Source organism: Cyprinus carpio, chromosome A19 (genome assembly GCF_018340385.1).
Source record: "Cyprinus carpio isolate SPL01 chromosome A19, ASM1834038v1, whole genome shotgun sequence".
Classification (NCBI taxonomy): Eukaryota; Metazoa; Chordata; class Actinopteri; order Cypriniformes; family Cyprinidae; genus Cyprinus; species Cyprinus carpio.
In genome coordinates, this window is record NC_056590.1 from 7,572,892 (window position 1) to 7,588,629 (window position 15,738).

General features: G+C 34.5%; 1 protein-coding gene across 3 annotated transcripts in view; it reads left to right on the plus strand.

Moving 5' to 3' along the window:
- The window catches only part of LOC109095072 (nectin-2-like), an 86,736-nt gene that overhangs the window by 50,814 nt on the left and 20,184 nt on the right, over positions 1–15,738 (plus strand). For all 3 annotated transcript variants that reach the window (XM_042776201.1, XM_042776199.1, XM_042776202.1), the window contains 3 exons: positions 10,032–10,141; positions 11,364–11,607; positions 15,037–15,330. In XM_042776201.1, the coding sequence (XP_042632135.1) occupies positions 10,032–10,141; positions 11,364–11,607; positions 15,037–15,330 (648 nt within the window). The remainder of the gene's footprint in view (positions 1–10,031; positions 10,142–11,363; positions 11,608–15,036; positions 15,331–15,738) is intronic.

A 15,738-nucleotide genomic window follows, 5' to 3' on the forward strand; every position in this document is an offset into this window, starting at 1 on the left:
ACAACCAGCATGACTAATGGATTCAGAGAGGTGGAGGTGTGTGTGATGATCGGCACACACACATTCAAGGTCTTCTTTATTATGGCATAGACAGCATCGTCTCACCTGCAGGGAATGCTGAGGTCGTTCGGTTCACGAGTGGGTACGTGTGCGTTTTCTCATCCGGATTATAACAAGCCCTGCTCACTACTTTCCCTTCACAGCCTGCCTTCAAACTCCCTTTCTTCACCTCGTGCCCTCTTCCCATCTGCTTTCACAGTGACCTTTTCCACCTCTGGGCCGTCCAGAGATTAAAACTAGTGATGGGGATTTTTCTAAATATTGAATTTGAAATATTTGGGCTCATAAAAAAGGCTTATTTGAATGTTTGTTTTTTTAAATGACGTTTAACAAGAAAGTCATTTGTCACCATTTCTGAACAAGCTTATGATTAGGCATTTTACACAATGCCTAACAATGTTACGTTATATCTCAAGGTTTTCTTTTAGTTGAAAACGTGTAAAGATATAAGACAATCATATATATAAGAACAAAAGCATTCAAACTCAAGCAGCACAAACAGAAAAAATAAAGCAGACTGTGCCAATTACAGTACAGAACGTACATACACTCGAGTCGGCCGATGTTTATCGTGTTTATACTGTTTCGCATGTTAATGTTTAGAAAAACAATAATATCCACATGCTCGGGTGAAAGCATGCTCTGATAACAATAAGAAAGTGCACCAACACAGACGTTCCAGAGACACGAAGATATTAGTCTGCTAAGCAGAGTTTCTTGTAAGGCTTTGTGTTTTCTGTTCTTAAAGCACTTTCCCTTGCGGAAACTTGTTAATTTGATTTTTTTGTGCTGTGTGTAGTTTTTTTTGTTGTGTGTTAGTTGTGTTGTTTTTAGTTTTTTGTATGTAGTTTTATCAATCTGAATCTTTTGTTATTTTTAGAGTATTTTTTCTACAGTCAGTTATTCTTCTTTTGAAAATGTGTGTTCCGGGCCGGAATGTCAGTCTCTGCTTGGTTTGTGAAACCCGCCCACTGCCAGTTTAACCAATTGTATTTCGGCACCCCGGGTTGCCAGTTGGCAGAAAACACAGCGTATTTCATTTCATTCATTGTCAAGTGCGCTCGTTCTTGTTGGTGTCGTCAATCTGGCAACCTGCGTGTGAGTCAAGTCTGAGGAGGAGGGGCCAGGTGAAAAAAAGAACCCCTCTCCAATATTTTGAATTTGGACTGCAATACCTAGTTCAGCCACTCGGTGTCAATCCTACATACAGCACCTTTAAAGGAAGCACATGTCTCAAGATCATTTCTCTATCAGATAAGCTCTCTTCTCGGCTCACTCAGGCTACAGGTGCGCTTACCTGCAGGCGTGAATGCATTGATGGACCTCAAATGGTGGTCTTTTATTGAGTGATTTTTTTTTGGGTGTTTGTTTATTTTCTCATTGTAGTGGTGATATTATGATAACTCAGTTTCCCTGTTTCAAATATAATTCTGTTTTGTAAGATCATTTAGTAATATACTTTTAATCAAAGTAATTCCAAACGATGACATTCTGTGATCAAATACAATCAACTTGTTAATGTGCTCCACAGCGCCACTCAGTACATTTAGTTATAACTGACTTTTAGGACTTATCATGTATTCCCTGCATTAACTGCCAGCAAAGCAACACATAGTAAAATTCAAGGAGTGTTTTTATTTTTCAAATAATAATTAGAATCAGAATCAGAATGAGGTTTATTGCCAGGTATGTATACAGATTACAGATCGTATATTTGAATATTCGACTATTTGTGCACACCCCTAATTAAAGCTTATGATCTGGAAACTGAACTGTTGAAAAATATCTCACCTCATGTACTGAATATGTGGGTGACTGACTGGAAAAGTCATTATTTTTCATTTCCTTTCTAAAGTATTGCAGCTCGTATTCCTATACTGTAAATGCCATAGGTTTACTTTAAACATTGCTAGTAACCTTTTAAATTAATCAGAATAATTTTTTTTAAAACTACATTGTTACAGCTCATTGGTGGATTTTGCTTTATGCAAGAGTGTTTGTGTAAGTATGCTTTCATTTGGCCTTTAGCTTTTGTACACTTATGTTTATTTTACACAGTGCAAGTAAATGCATTTTTAATGTGTTTAAATGCTATTTGATTGCATAAAATGATTTTAAATGAGAAGGTTCTGAATGTGGAGGCTTTTTAAATTAATATCTTGCTGCAGGTTAGAGCTTCTAAATAGTTTAGATGCTGGTTTTATGTGTTCGTGTTGTTCTCTATTCTTGCATTTTGTCAAAAATACAATCTGAGTATTAGAATAGAAATATTGTTAAAGGTTAATTATTTGAGGTGCATGCAGTATTTGTATATATATTGTGTTATTGTGTGTTGATATGGCAGTTTTAGGCTTATAATGGTAACTTCATCATGAATGTTGCTTCAGTAATATGTCAGTAATATTATTTTTAAAGAAATCAATCATTTCTGTTCAGCAAGGATGCATTTAATTAGTCAAAAGTGGCAGGGATCTCTTGTAACATTGTAAATGTCATAAAACATTGTATTCATCAAATAATTATGAAAAAAAATTATTGTTTAAATAGTTTTCAAGATTGATAATAATAATAAATGTTTATTGAGCACCAAATCAGAATGAAATGGTTATGTTAAATCTTATTATTTCACAGTGTTACTGTTTTGACTGTATTTTGAGCTCTGGTGATCATAAGCAATTTCTTTAAATTACATTTGAACGGTAATGTACATTGTAGATTATTTATTTTCTGTGAGCCACAATTTATTTCTTCCACAAGCGAAAAAGGCCAGTATCTGGGGTTATTGGGGCAGAACTTGTGTATTAGTCATTAATCATGTTTTTCAAAAGTACTTTGTGTAAAACTTTAAGTGAGGAGAAAATTACTGTGTACCCTTTCAAGGAATCTCTTATTTACTGGAGTGACTTCGTCAGAGATTGAAACTCATAACGGTCACTCGGGTGAAGGGAAGAAACACATACTCGTGAAATTCTAAAAGCGTGCCCTTGTAATTTCTTTTTTAGTGGTCTTGTTTCATTTTGTGGTAATTATTTTTCTGTAAGTACTTCTCTGCAACGATTGACCTCAGGAAAGCCGCTCGGTTCGACCCTCAGAAGTTCGAGTCGGCGCCATCCCTATCTCGCCCACGGCATCATGTCACTTGTTTAGATGCAGAAAAGGACATCTGGTAGAAAAGTTGTGGCTGGCTGAGCGGAAAGTGGATGAAGTTGTTGATAGTGTGAGGATGTTTCATTACACAGCAGAGTGAAAAGTCAAGTCCTTGAATGGTATTTGTTGTCAAGATGTCTGGTAAATCAGTACTTTTGACACCAACAAAAGATGCAGAGAGCTTTCTCTCCTCTCTATTAAAACTAAGCCTGTTCTTTTTGTTGTTCTAATGACGCATGATTATATAATCGCTGCAGTGTAGCTGTGTAAACTTATCTTAATGTTGCACCTAAATGTAAATACAAAACAACATTAGTTGAAATAAATATTTTACAGAGTTTATTTAATGTGCAAATAGGCAACATTACAGGACAGTCATAATTTTCACATTTTGTCATCAATGTATTCATATGCACATAATGTACTGTATACATTAATATTAACTTTTTAAGTTGGTTTTTTATGTTATTTTACAAATAACATCTCTGTGCTTTTTATTAACTACATACAGTAAGCTTATGAAATTTTGGTAAATGGTTTCTTCCTCTTAAATGTGGTTAGTTTGTCAAATATGATTAGTAAAGCACCTGACTTGAGCATCACGTGACTTGTTTAATGAGAGAAGGACATCTGGGAGAGGAAAAGCCGAGGCTGGCTGAGAGTAGATAAAAATGTTGATAATGAAAAAAGTATTTGAAAACAGGCTAAACAGACACATTCCTGAATGTGTATTTTGTCCTTGTCAGTTAAATTATTTCTGTTATCAATGAAAAACACTTTTTTTCAAGGTAATATTGCTCTGTGCTCAAAATATGATGTGAATACAGCATGCTGAAAAGGACAATCCAATTATTGTTTAGTTAGCTCAAACCTCCAATAAATGGGTGTGTTTTTCCAAATGTTAAAAGGAATACTGGACTTCCTTATGTGGAACTCAAAATGAGAAATTTTGAAGACCATACTGGTTGCGTTTTTGTTTTAAAACGGCGTTTAAAAATGAAAATGATCCTCATCATTTTAAATGATTTTCGATTTTAAATGTGATTTTTTTTAATACACATTAACAAAAAGAATAATTAGATACAAATTAATGATAAGATAATAACAAAACAAAAATGCAAGGTTACTTGTTAACATACAGGCCTATATCTGTACATCAAATGATACTGTTATGATAAAAATCTTTGACAGTAATTTCTTAACTTTTATCAGGAAGTATGTAAAATCAAAAATGGAGTCCATGTCTTTAATATGAAATATGAGCCTTTTATACATCCACTGTGGGGAAAGAAAACAGATAGAAAGAAATAACTTCTGTACTCTTTTATACACTGGATAAAAACATGGATTATCATATGTTTACTTCAAATTTCTTTACAGGCAGAAACTCCACAAATGCATCACAAAAGTAATATAACACATGACCTTCCGGGAAATCCCTAAAATGAACAAAGGTATCCAGCTATAGCTGTGACTGAATTAAAAGCAGCTAGAAACTTATGAACTGATTAAACATGAAGACAATAAACCTATGACAATTTATGGTTTAACTGTGTTCTTCAAGACATCTTGGGTATTTTCATAATAAAGTCAATTTATAATGCAATGCTAATCGACAAAGCCTTTATTGCAGTATAGAATATATTTCTGCCTCATTCTGTGATAACAAGCCACATCAGATCAGAAAATGAACTTATTTTAAAACACTCGACTGATGTTTTGGAGTGAAATCATGTTATAATGTTCTCAACAACAGGTTTATAAACGCTTCTAATTAAGTTTGAGAGGATGTTTGGAGTGTGTTGCTTAATCAGTTACATCTTATTATAAGTGACTCAAACTCATGGCGCTTGCAGCCTTTACTACTGGTGCTGTGCATATATTCATTTCAATAAAAATTGCAGCCTTTGCAATTCAATAATCGCATCAAGCAAAATCATGATTTCGGTTCGATTTCGATTAATCGTGCAGCCCTATCACATGACCATGCAGGTACAACTATAGATATATATACGTAGATGCCTCATTAGTGAATATTTCTATGGGCCGCTATACGTATGCCGTCCGCCGTATTCAAAGGGTCAACATGACATCATTCACCGTAATAATCAATGAATATTTAAAGATTCCACAATCCTTACATATCTATGGTTCCACCCATCTCTAGCATTCTCACCTGTGAAAGTTTGTCATATTAGAAGGGTCAACTTGACATCATTCAGTAACAGTAACATTTTTTTGTGATGTTTTGTGGTATATTCAGATATTTTTTGATTTTTTTGGTGGTTGTCGTGTTTTTTTGGGTTTTTAGATTGGCGGACGCTTTTATGTGTTTGTAGGTGTATGATGTGTTATTTAGAAGTAGGTATCTATGGGTACAACAATGAGCATGAAGTTATTGTTTACACGGTCGTCAAGGATACGCAGAGCGAATGTTGTCAGCCACGCCATCGTTTTCATAATTCTCCGTTTTGGTCCGTTTACACTGAAACACAACCCTGGAGTTTTCAAACAAAAACGGGGTCTGCAACGTTTTTTCGAAAGTCTCTGTTTTCAAGGGTCAGAAACGCCGGAGTAGTGTAAGCGACAGGTGTAACCATAGCAAAAGTTATGCGTTTTAAAACAAAAATGCAGTAGTGTAAACATAGCCTTAAAAAAAAACCTTTTTCACATTTCTAAGGTTCTCAGAAGCACAAGTCGTCATAGTTGGGTAAACTTCTATAGTGGTTAGTGGAAACTACAACAAATATATATATATAATTTTTTATTTTCTGTTTTTATTTGCCCCAATAGGAAAATAAAAAAAATATAGTGTTTCTATGACTTTGCAAAAGAGGAAAAAAATATTGAGAGGTTGATTACATTACGTGATTACAAAAGAGAGAAAGACGTCAAATTTGCACTGCTGGCCCCAATTATACTTCAGATGAATATGTAAATATGTGGTGCCTGTTTTCCTCTCAATAACAATAAAATGACAGCTGTGAGAAAACAGCAGTTAAAGGAATAGTTCACCCAAAAATGAAAATTGTTGTCATTTACTCACCCTCAAGTTGTTCCAAACCTGTGTGAGTTTGTTTCTTCTGTTGGAGCAAACCCCCATGAAGCAAAGAAAGTTGTACCTAATGGCTTGTAAATAGTGACATAACGACTAGAATTTTAATTACTAGTGGAACTAATCCTTTAAAGTTACACCTGAATGTATATCTAACATTAAACATTTATGCTTGTTAGTGTGCAAATAGGTGGCGCCCCAAGGCAGAGTCATCCCTGTGGTGCATATATATGAATATACTAATGACTCTGAGGTGAATATCACACGTTATTCAACATAAGGACCTATGAGCTTTGCATTGAGTACATAAAGCAAGCTTATGTGCTTTTTCTAAATTGCTTGTGCCCCTGAAATGTGTTTGTGTTTTATTTAAGAGCCTATTTAAGGGCCCGCTTTGGTTCATTTGTCATCCTTAAGTAAAGCGTATCAGCGGCACGCAGACACCCGACTGTTTCAGAGGTATTAAAACCAGTGCAAATAGTAGATCAGTACAGGAATATGAACAGAAACACTTGAACACAAAGGGAGGCTGTAGAGCATGCTGGGTATGCATACAAATGAGAGAGAGAGAGTTGATCCATGTTCGGTCTTCACTGTATTGTTCTCCTTTTTCTTTCCTTTTTTTCTGAAATCCGTGGCATTCTTTCATTGACCCCGTGAAAAACGAATGACTAAAACATTGTACAACTACATTACACCCTATGACTCATTTGTTGATGTGTATGGAGGAAGAGGGAGAGAGCAAAATAGAGTTATGAGCCTAAGATAGAAGGAAACAAAAGAGGAGCGAAGCCGAGCGAGAGAGGGAGGTAAAGAGAGTGAGGTGAGTGAATAAATACTTTGTGTTTCTGTTTCTTATTCCGCCAAGCTGGTCTGACAGGCCATTGTGTACCTTCAGGGGGAATTCTGCTACATCGAGTCATATGCAGTTCCTTGTATAATGAAAACACACACTTCCTGACATTAGAGCCCTGGATACGGACATGCACTGAGCACACAAGTGATATGTGCACGTGTTTGCATACCTCTATCCTTATGTGATTGGCATGTTAATTGGAGCTTAAAAGTAAACATCCACAACGGATGCATTAGTCGAAGATTATTAGTTCAAATACAAATAACGAGCAATACTTGTTGACAGAGACCGCTATTTCGAAGGTTAAGATGGAAATGTATATAAAAATAGTAGTAAATAAGTCTTCTGTTTTCCCTTGTCTTTGTGTAAGGAAGTTTCAGGTCCACTATGCGTTCTTGCATTATTATGACAGATATATAAACGTCATTAGAATGCTTAATTGAGTGTATATATAGGCTAGACATATCAGTGCTGTTAAACCACATGTAGTGTTATTCAGATAATTGAGCTAGCTATAAACATGTCATAACTGAAAGCTGCTCAGCAAGATTTTCTTCACCGTTGCTCTGCGTTGACAGTACTTGACCTGAAAGAAAAAAACTGACAATAGAAGATGATGCAGCCTTGTTTTCATTGCTGCCAAAACTTAAACACTTGACTAAGGGTATGTTTGCACAAGTTTTTTCTTTTAGAGTTTGGAAAAGATTCACATATTTTGTCAAAATAAATCCTGTTCACATGGATCCACAAAAATGGCTAAAATGCTGTATTATGCATGCCAGGCCACTAGTTGGTGATGTTACTTTGTAAAGAAATTCCTATAGACTGAACGTAATGCGCATATTTTCAAAAACTCTCACGTTGAAACCCGTTTTCAAAAGTTTGCTTTTTCAGGTCCCCAAAAAGCTGTTGTCTTGTAAATGGAAAGCCAAAATGCATAAAGTTTTTAATTTTTAGTGCTGAGTAAATGCCCACTAAGACACCTCTTCTGGCGTACTTAAGTTGCATGCACAATCATGCATGAAATCAAGCTTGTGTCATAGAGCCTCGGGGACTTTTTATACAAACACATTACAGTACAGTACAAGTATTTGGCATCCTCCACAGTGTCATATACTTTATAGTCGGTGTTAGCTAACAGATCTGATTTATAGGAGGTTTGCGATCCTAAGGTCAGTTCGATTTAATGCCTTTGTGGAACATAAACCGAGTTGGTTCTTTTCAATGCAGTGAAGGGGTGTAGAGTGAGTGGACAATGCATTTGCATTCAAGGGTATGCGTTTCTATAACAGAATCAAGCTATGTTTATGTATCATTATATGTGGCCGCAACCCTGTATTTGATGGATTTTTTATCCTCTCCGAGTTGCATGCAATTTGAGGTCTGTGTTTGGAGCATTTGAGCAGGCTGATGTATCTGTAGCTTGTCGAAAGCAGCTGTTTTGTGAATGTGTGTGTGTGTGAGCACTGAGCTATTCTTTATTCCATCAGTATACTGTATATGGAGCAGCTCTCATGCTGCTCCCTGGCCTTTGACTCCTGGAGCTCTGAGCCGGAGGTCTTTCGCTTCTGTCTCCGCAGGAGCTTGCCGGAGTCCGCCAAGTAGTTGAACCAAAACACGGGTTGTTTATTTTACCCTGCTTTTGTATGCGGTAAAGAGAAAGCCAGTGAGTTTTGCAAAACTTGAACTTTGCGATCTTCCATAAGTGAATGCTGTGCCGAGTGCAGACACAAAGATCACCGTCTGGGATCACAGCCACCGGGTCAAAATTTTCAAAAGCGGAAGTATTTATTTTTTTGAAAGCATCATGATTTGTACTGCAATGTAGTGTGAGTTTATCATGAGTAATAATAAAAAATTTGCAATTATTTTCTTTTTATAAGCTTTAACCTCCTGTTATGATATAGTGATCACTTGACTGTTTTGTTCAAGGACAAGTTACCATTTTAAAAGCAGCATAAATATTATTTTGATGATTTTTAATTATTTATGCACTTAATTACGTACAAGTCAAGTGTGTAATGTAATATTCAGTTTGCAGAATCCATCTGTTATTTGCTGAGAGCTGTGTTAGGCGGTGATGCTGAGAAAGTTAAGACTAATTATATCACAAGCACCCAGCAAAAAAACAATTAAATTATTTTCATACTAATATGAGGCCTTGAACACATAATAGAGATCTAAATGACTCTTTTATCCCCCCAAAAAGGAGAACGATAGTCATGGCTATACTGTATGTAGTAAAATCTTCATCTTTTAGCTGTGAAATCTTTACTGATTTTTATGAGGTAATGTAAGAATAACTGTTCAACAAACCTTTCAATTAAAAAAATAAAAGAATTTTTCAGACTTACATCAGGCTTTACAGGGTTAACACATGTTTCTGGTCTTATTATGATCAATTCATTAGCACATATTATTCCTAATAAAAAATCCAATCAGTTATTGACAGATAAAATCAAGGGCTGCCCTCCTTGTTTCATCGAATGTCCTGTTTCATGTGTTGCATTGTGGGAGTAAAAAGCAGTGAATGTTTCAGATTGACTTTAATAATGCTTGTCATCCAGATGCATTTGTTCAGCCCGCCTCTGATCCATATCCATGATCATGTAGATTGATGCTGTGATGATGAGATAGCTCAAAGTTTTTTTTTTTTCTTTAATTATGGGCAATCAAAGCAGGATAAGTCTCATGCTGAGACAGTCTGCACATTCAGTCGATAGATATGAAGCCACTGCGCTCCAATCAGTCTGAGACTGCTCTCTTTCCCGGAGGAAGTTCAGGTCCAGGAATATAACGCGAGTCACTTTGGTGTGTTTCTTATTAGCCTGATGTCTGGAATTCATTTATGAAATTATGATGTAGGCTATGATACTGGGCCATTCTAATGTTTCCCTCTTCCCTCTTTTGCAGCGGTCTGGAGTCAGCGTGTTCGAGTGGAACCCGAGGTCACCGCGTATCCAAATGGATCTGTCAATCTGCGCTGTGAGTTCACCGACAGCGGAAACACCAAACTCACACAGGTGAGAACAGATTTTCTTGATTAGTTCCAAGTCTCAAAAATTATTATTATTATTTTTTTTTTGGTATATGAATAGATTTTTGGTACATGAAATATTCAAAAGATTTGGGTTGTAAAAATGTTAAATGCTCATCAAGGCTACAGTTATTTGATCAAAAATCTGCTAGCCTAGTAGAAAACAGATCATATTATAATTTAAAATAACTGTATTCTGTTTGAATCTATTTTAAAATATAATTTAGTTCTGTGATGCGCAGCTGAATTTTCAGCATCATTACTCCAGTCTTCAGTGTCACATGTTCCTTCAGAAATCCTCCAAATATGCTGATTAGCTGCTCAAGAATCATTTCTTATTATTATCACTGTTGAAAACAGTTGTGCTGCTTCATATTTTTGTGAAACGATGAAACTTTTTTCAGAAGTCTTCGAAATTTTTGTAACATTTCTAAATGTTGTTAAACATTAAATCTCACTGATAGCAAACTTTTGTGTCTATATATTCTTAAAATCTTTAGGATTAACTTAAAAAAAGTCTTATTTTAAAAAATGAATATTATATCTATATCTACTATATCTACCTATATATAATATATATATATATATATACACACATATTTATATAGTTAAAAAAAAAAAAAAAAAAAAAAAAAAAATATATATATATATATATATATATATATATATATATATATATATATATATATATATATATATATATATATATATATAAAATTTCATTTAAAATTTTTTTTTTAATTACACAATTTATTAGGTTCTTAATTTTAAATGTATACAGTTTCTCTGGAAAACAAATGATGGCCTATACTGTAGCACAAAACATTAGTGAGTTTGATTATGCTTTTCTATTAATTCTAAACTGATGCTTTCAGGGTTATCAGAAATTTTGAATTATCACAGTTTTCAATAAAATTTGTCTGGCTGCTTGATAAAGATACTTGGGTGACATTTAAATATGCAGAGTTCACAACTACACTATTCGGTGCTTACATGAAAACGAAATATTTGCTTTTCATAAAACACCTGTAGGTGTTGAACAAATGTGAGCTATAGTGATAGTTCAGCACAGGTCCAGTAGTTGTTCAGTGTTTGCTCCATCCATATGGTTTAGTCCAGCGTTTAAACAGCAAGCAGGAGGCTAGCAGAATGCTGCATGTAAAAGCAATGGTGTGAGGATTAATTCCCTCTTTCTTTCTGGTTTGCAGGTTTCGTGGATGTTTGAGCGTGTGGAGGGAGATAGGCACAACATTGCTGTGTTCCACCCCCAATATGGAGCCAGTTTCCCTAATAAAGACTTTGATGGCCGAGTATCGTTCACAAAGGGCTCTCTGGAGAACCCCTCTATTAGGATCGACAAATTGAGGATGGCTGATGCTGGCAGGTACATCTGTGAGTACGCCACTTACCCCAGCGGAAACGAGCAGGGGACTACCACTCTTATCATGCTGGGTAAGTAACACATGTTTATTTATAGACCCGCTACTAGGATTATACGATAGTGGCTAAACGATTGATCGTTATTATTTTTCTCAGGAATGTAATCAATATAATTGCCATTTAAATGTTTGAACATCTGCACAAATCAAAAGAATGTCAACACGCATGGTTTGCTTTTAGATTTAGGCACAAACTACTGCGTGAAAAAAAAAAAACCCTGGCTGTATTACATTTAACTGCTTCCAATGTCCTCATTTGTAAGTCGCTTTGGATAAAAGCATCTGCTAAATGGCTAAATGTAAATGTTAAATGTTTTAGAGCATAATATCTCAATAGAGACAGCTAAACTTCAAATTACATGTTTGCTGGTGTTTTCAGCTCATTAGCACTTTTTCCGTAATGTAGAGAGCACACTAATGCATGGTTGCCAGGTTGGGAAGATTAAGTAAACCACTGGGCTGAAAATGTATTGTTTTCAAGCATCATAACAATAAAAGTTTAATACCGCTTTAATTTTTTTTCCTACATTAAAATGTGTTCTGTTTAATTGTATTTTTTTCTGATAAGAAAATGACTAACACCTTAACCATGATGCACAGAAGACGCCCATTAAAATGTCATTCAGTGTAACAATAGTTTAAATACCAAAAAGTAATAAGGAATATTTATAACAAGAATTATTAGATGACATTAAAAAAAAACTGTATTTAGCAATCAAAGTGTAGGCACCAAAAACTAGTTAATTGTAAACTTTACCAATTTTGCCATTATTCTTTACACCACTAAAGAATAATGTCAGCAAAAAGTTTTTAATCATTTAAAATATAATAAAATTTAATATGGTAACTTTTTCTTCTATATATTGCAAATGCAGGTCAGAATAAGTATTTTGTTTCTTTATTACATAATTATATCTGTTGTGCTGAATGAAACCTATATTTGGACATTTTATATTTTCGCTAAAGTTATTTGAAACATTACCATTTCATTTATATACTGTATATAAAATCAAAATAGGACGTCTTGTCTTTGACCCATTGATTTATGAAAAAACTCTGATTGGTGGATTTAAATGCTTGACATCTGGCAACCATAACCATGAAAGCTCGAGTAACAACAGTTCACTGTAGGAACAATAATGATGTAAAAACATAAAATTCCATGCTAAATAATGACTCGAACAAATCACTGAATTGGTGTTTTGAAGCAATTTATTTAAGAATAACTGATTCGTGGAAATGAATCAAACTTTCCCATCGCTATTTTTGCCGTTGAGGTTCAAGTCGGAGATGCTCTTAAAATAGCTCTGCTCTCACACTTGTGTCATGACATGAGCAGGGAGCATGAAATTAGCCTACTGGCACAGTCTTTAGGAAACTTAATGGCCAAATAATTACTGCAATTTAAAATCAAAGCAATATTTACAATGTTTCCTAATTTTATATTACCAACAGAATTCTATCAAGTAGACAACAAACTTCAAAGTTGATGGTCGGACTGAAGTCTTAGGAAAACACAGACACGGAGTCGTGCTAAACTGCATTAGCTTCACTCACAGTAGTGTTTCTGCTGTCTGCTTTTAAACACTAATGTCGTCCATTAGCCTGATTCATCATTTGAATGAGTAAGCTAATGCTATCATCAGAGACAGAGTGATGCTATGAATCAGTGCTGACTGTTTATCCATGTTGGCTGTGTTCAAACGTCTCTAGCCCTGTTTACCCCCTGAGTACACAAATTAAGCGTTCCTCTATCATTGCTAACCTCTGTCTTTAGCTTTATTGTTGTATGTTTGGCCAGGAGATGATCAGCATCAGATAACCAAGCCTTGTATATGAATGGATACTGTCGGTTTTTTTTGATTATTTTTTTTTTATATTATTTTTTTTAACTGGTTTTTAGTGATAAAAATCAGTATTACCCTACATATTCCTTTTAATTAAAACTATTTAAAAATGTAAAGCGTGTCTTTAGTTTCGTTTTAGCAGTTTTTTTATTTTAATGAAATTTTGTCAATTTAAGTTTGTTAGTTTTAGTTAAGACAAAATGATTAATTAATTTTAGTGTTTTAAAACAAAAAAGTAAATAAAATAAATTTCATTTCATTTCAGAAAATGTTAGATATGTTAGATAAATAAATTTTGTTTCAGCTGTTTTCCAAATATTTTAATTATGGGAAAAGTAAATACAATTTTAATTTCATATCGGCAGTTTTTTTTTTGTTTGTTCGTTTCAGTTATTTTATGAAATATATAAATATTAGTGTATTAAGACAAAAAAATCTAATTTTAATTTCATTTCAGCAATTGTCTGCTTTGCTTTCATTAAATATTAGATAGATTTTGTTTCAGTTGTTTTCGTGATATTTTAATTCTGGGAAAAGTAAATCAAAATTTTATTTCATTTCAGCAGTTTTTTTTTGTTTCAGTTATTTCATGAAATATATTAATTTTAGTGTTTTAAGACTCAAACACAAAAAAAAGAAAATCAAATTTTAATTTAATTTTAGCAATTGTCTACTTTGCTTTCATTAAATGTTAGATAAAATAAATAAATATCTTTGTATCTGTAAAATGCCACATAGTGACTATTTAGTTGCTTTTCAGTTGTTTCATAAAAGTTTTATTAATAAATCAATTTGAGTGAAATAAGGAAAAATTGTCTAAAATAAAATTACAATTACTTAAATGTCACCAGTTTTGTTTCAGTTGTTTTTACAAAATGTTATGTTAATTTTAGACAAAGTGGTGATAATCAGGTTTTAATTGTTTCAGAAGTGGCCTCCTTTGCTTTCATTAAATGTTAGATGCATTTTGTTTGAGTTGTTTTCTTTATATTTGAATTTTAGTGAATTAAGACAAAATTGTGTAAAGCAAGTTTTAATTTGATTTCAGCAATTGTCTCATTTGCTTTCATTAAATGTGACGTAAATGAAACAAAAACCACAATGACAGATTATTTAATATTTGTTCTTTGTTTTGACTGTTGGGTATGTTGTTTTTTGTTTTATGTATTTTGCATATTAAATTTATTTTTGTTTTTTTATTTCTATAATTGACCGTCCCAGATTATCCCAGGCATCTGGTTTCCAACAAGTGTGCTAGTTTCATGCCTCTCGTATCTCACTGTGCTCTTTCTTCTCCAGTAATCAATCAATATTTCATGTCTGTTTATTTTTATATTTAGTAAGTAGCTATGTCATAAGTGGCCATGTTTGAAACATCCTGTCGATGCTTTTTTTTTTTTTTTTTTTTTCTCCTGGTAATGACCGGCTGACTCTACATTATCCCATTAATAGAAGTCAATAACAGGTCTGAGTACTGAAGTAGCTTTGCTGTGTGTCTTTGAGCTCAAGCTCCACTTGATTGATTTAAAAAAAAAAAAAAGCTGTTGAAAAGCAAAATGATGTTGCAAACTCTTGAATCTTTATTCCTCCATCAGCCAAACCCAGAAACACAGCTATTGCCATCCCGGTGCGAGCCAGCTCTTCTGAGGTGGTTGTGGCAAGTTGCGAAGCAGCCCAAGGAAAACCAGAGGCAACAATCTCCTGGATTACAAACATTGCCGGCCGCTATAACCACACCTCAGTGCCCGAGAGGGACGGGACGGTCACCGTGAAGAGCGAGTATAGGATGATCCCGACACCTGCGGAAAACGGAAAAGAAATCACCTGCGTGGTGAATCAGAGGACGCAGGTCGAACCCAGACCCTTCCCGCTGAAGCTGGTGGTGGAGTGTAAGATACACACACACAGAATGAAATCACCTGCACACACCACCCACACACCACACACACACACACACACACACACACACACACACACACACACACTCACTCACACTCACTCACACACACACACACACACACACACATATACTGTGAAGAGTAGTTATTAAATCCATATGACTTGCTTCTGTGGAACACAAAGAGTGACTTTCTGAAGAAAACCTGGTCTGCCTTTTTTTAGTATATTAAAAGTAAGGGCTTTGAGGACTGTCAAGCTCTAAAATAAGAAAAATAAAGAAAAGTAGCAATGAATAATAATTTTTTTAATCAGATCTTTTCATTGAATCTGATCCAGTTCACTAATCACAGCTGCCTTTTCCAAAAACTTTGCAAGCTAGAAGATTGTAGAGACCATTG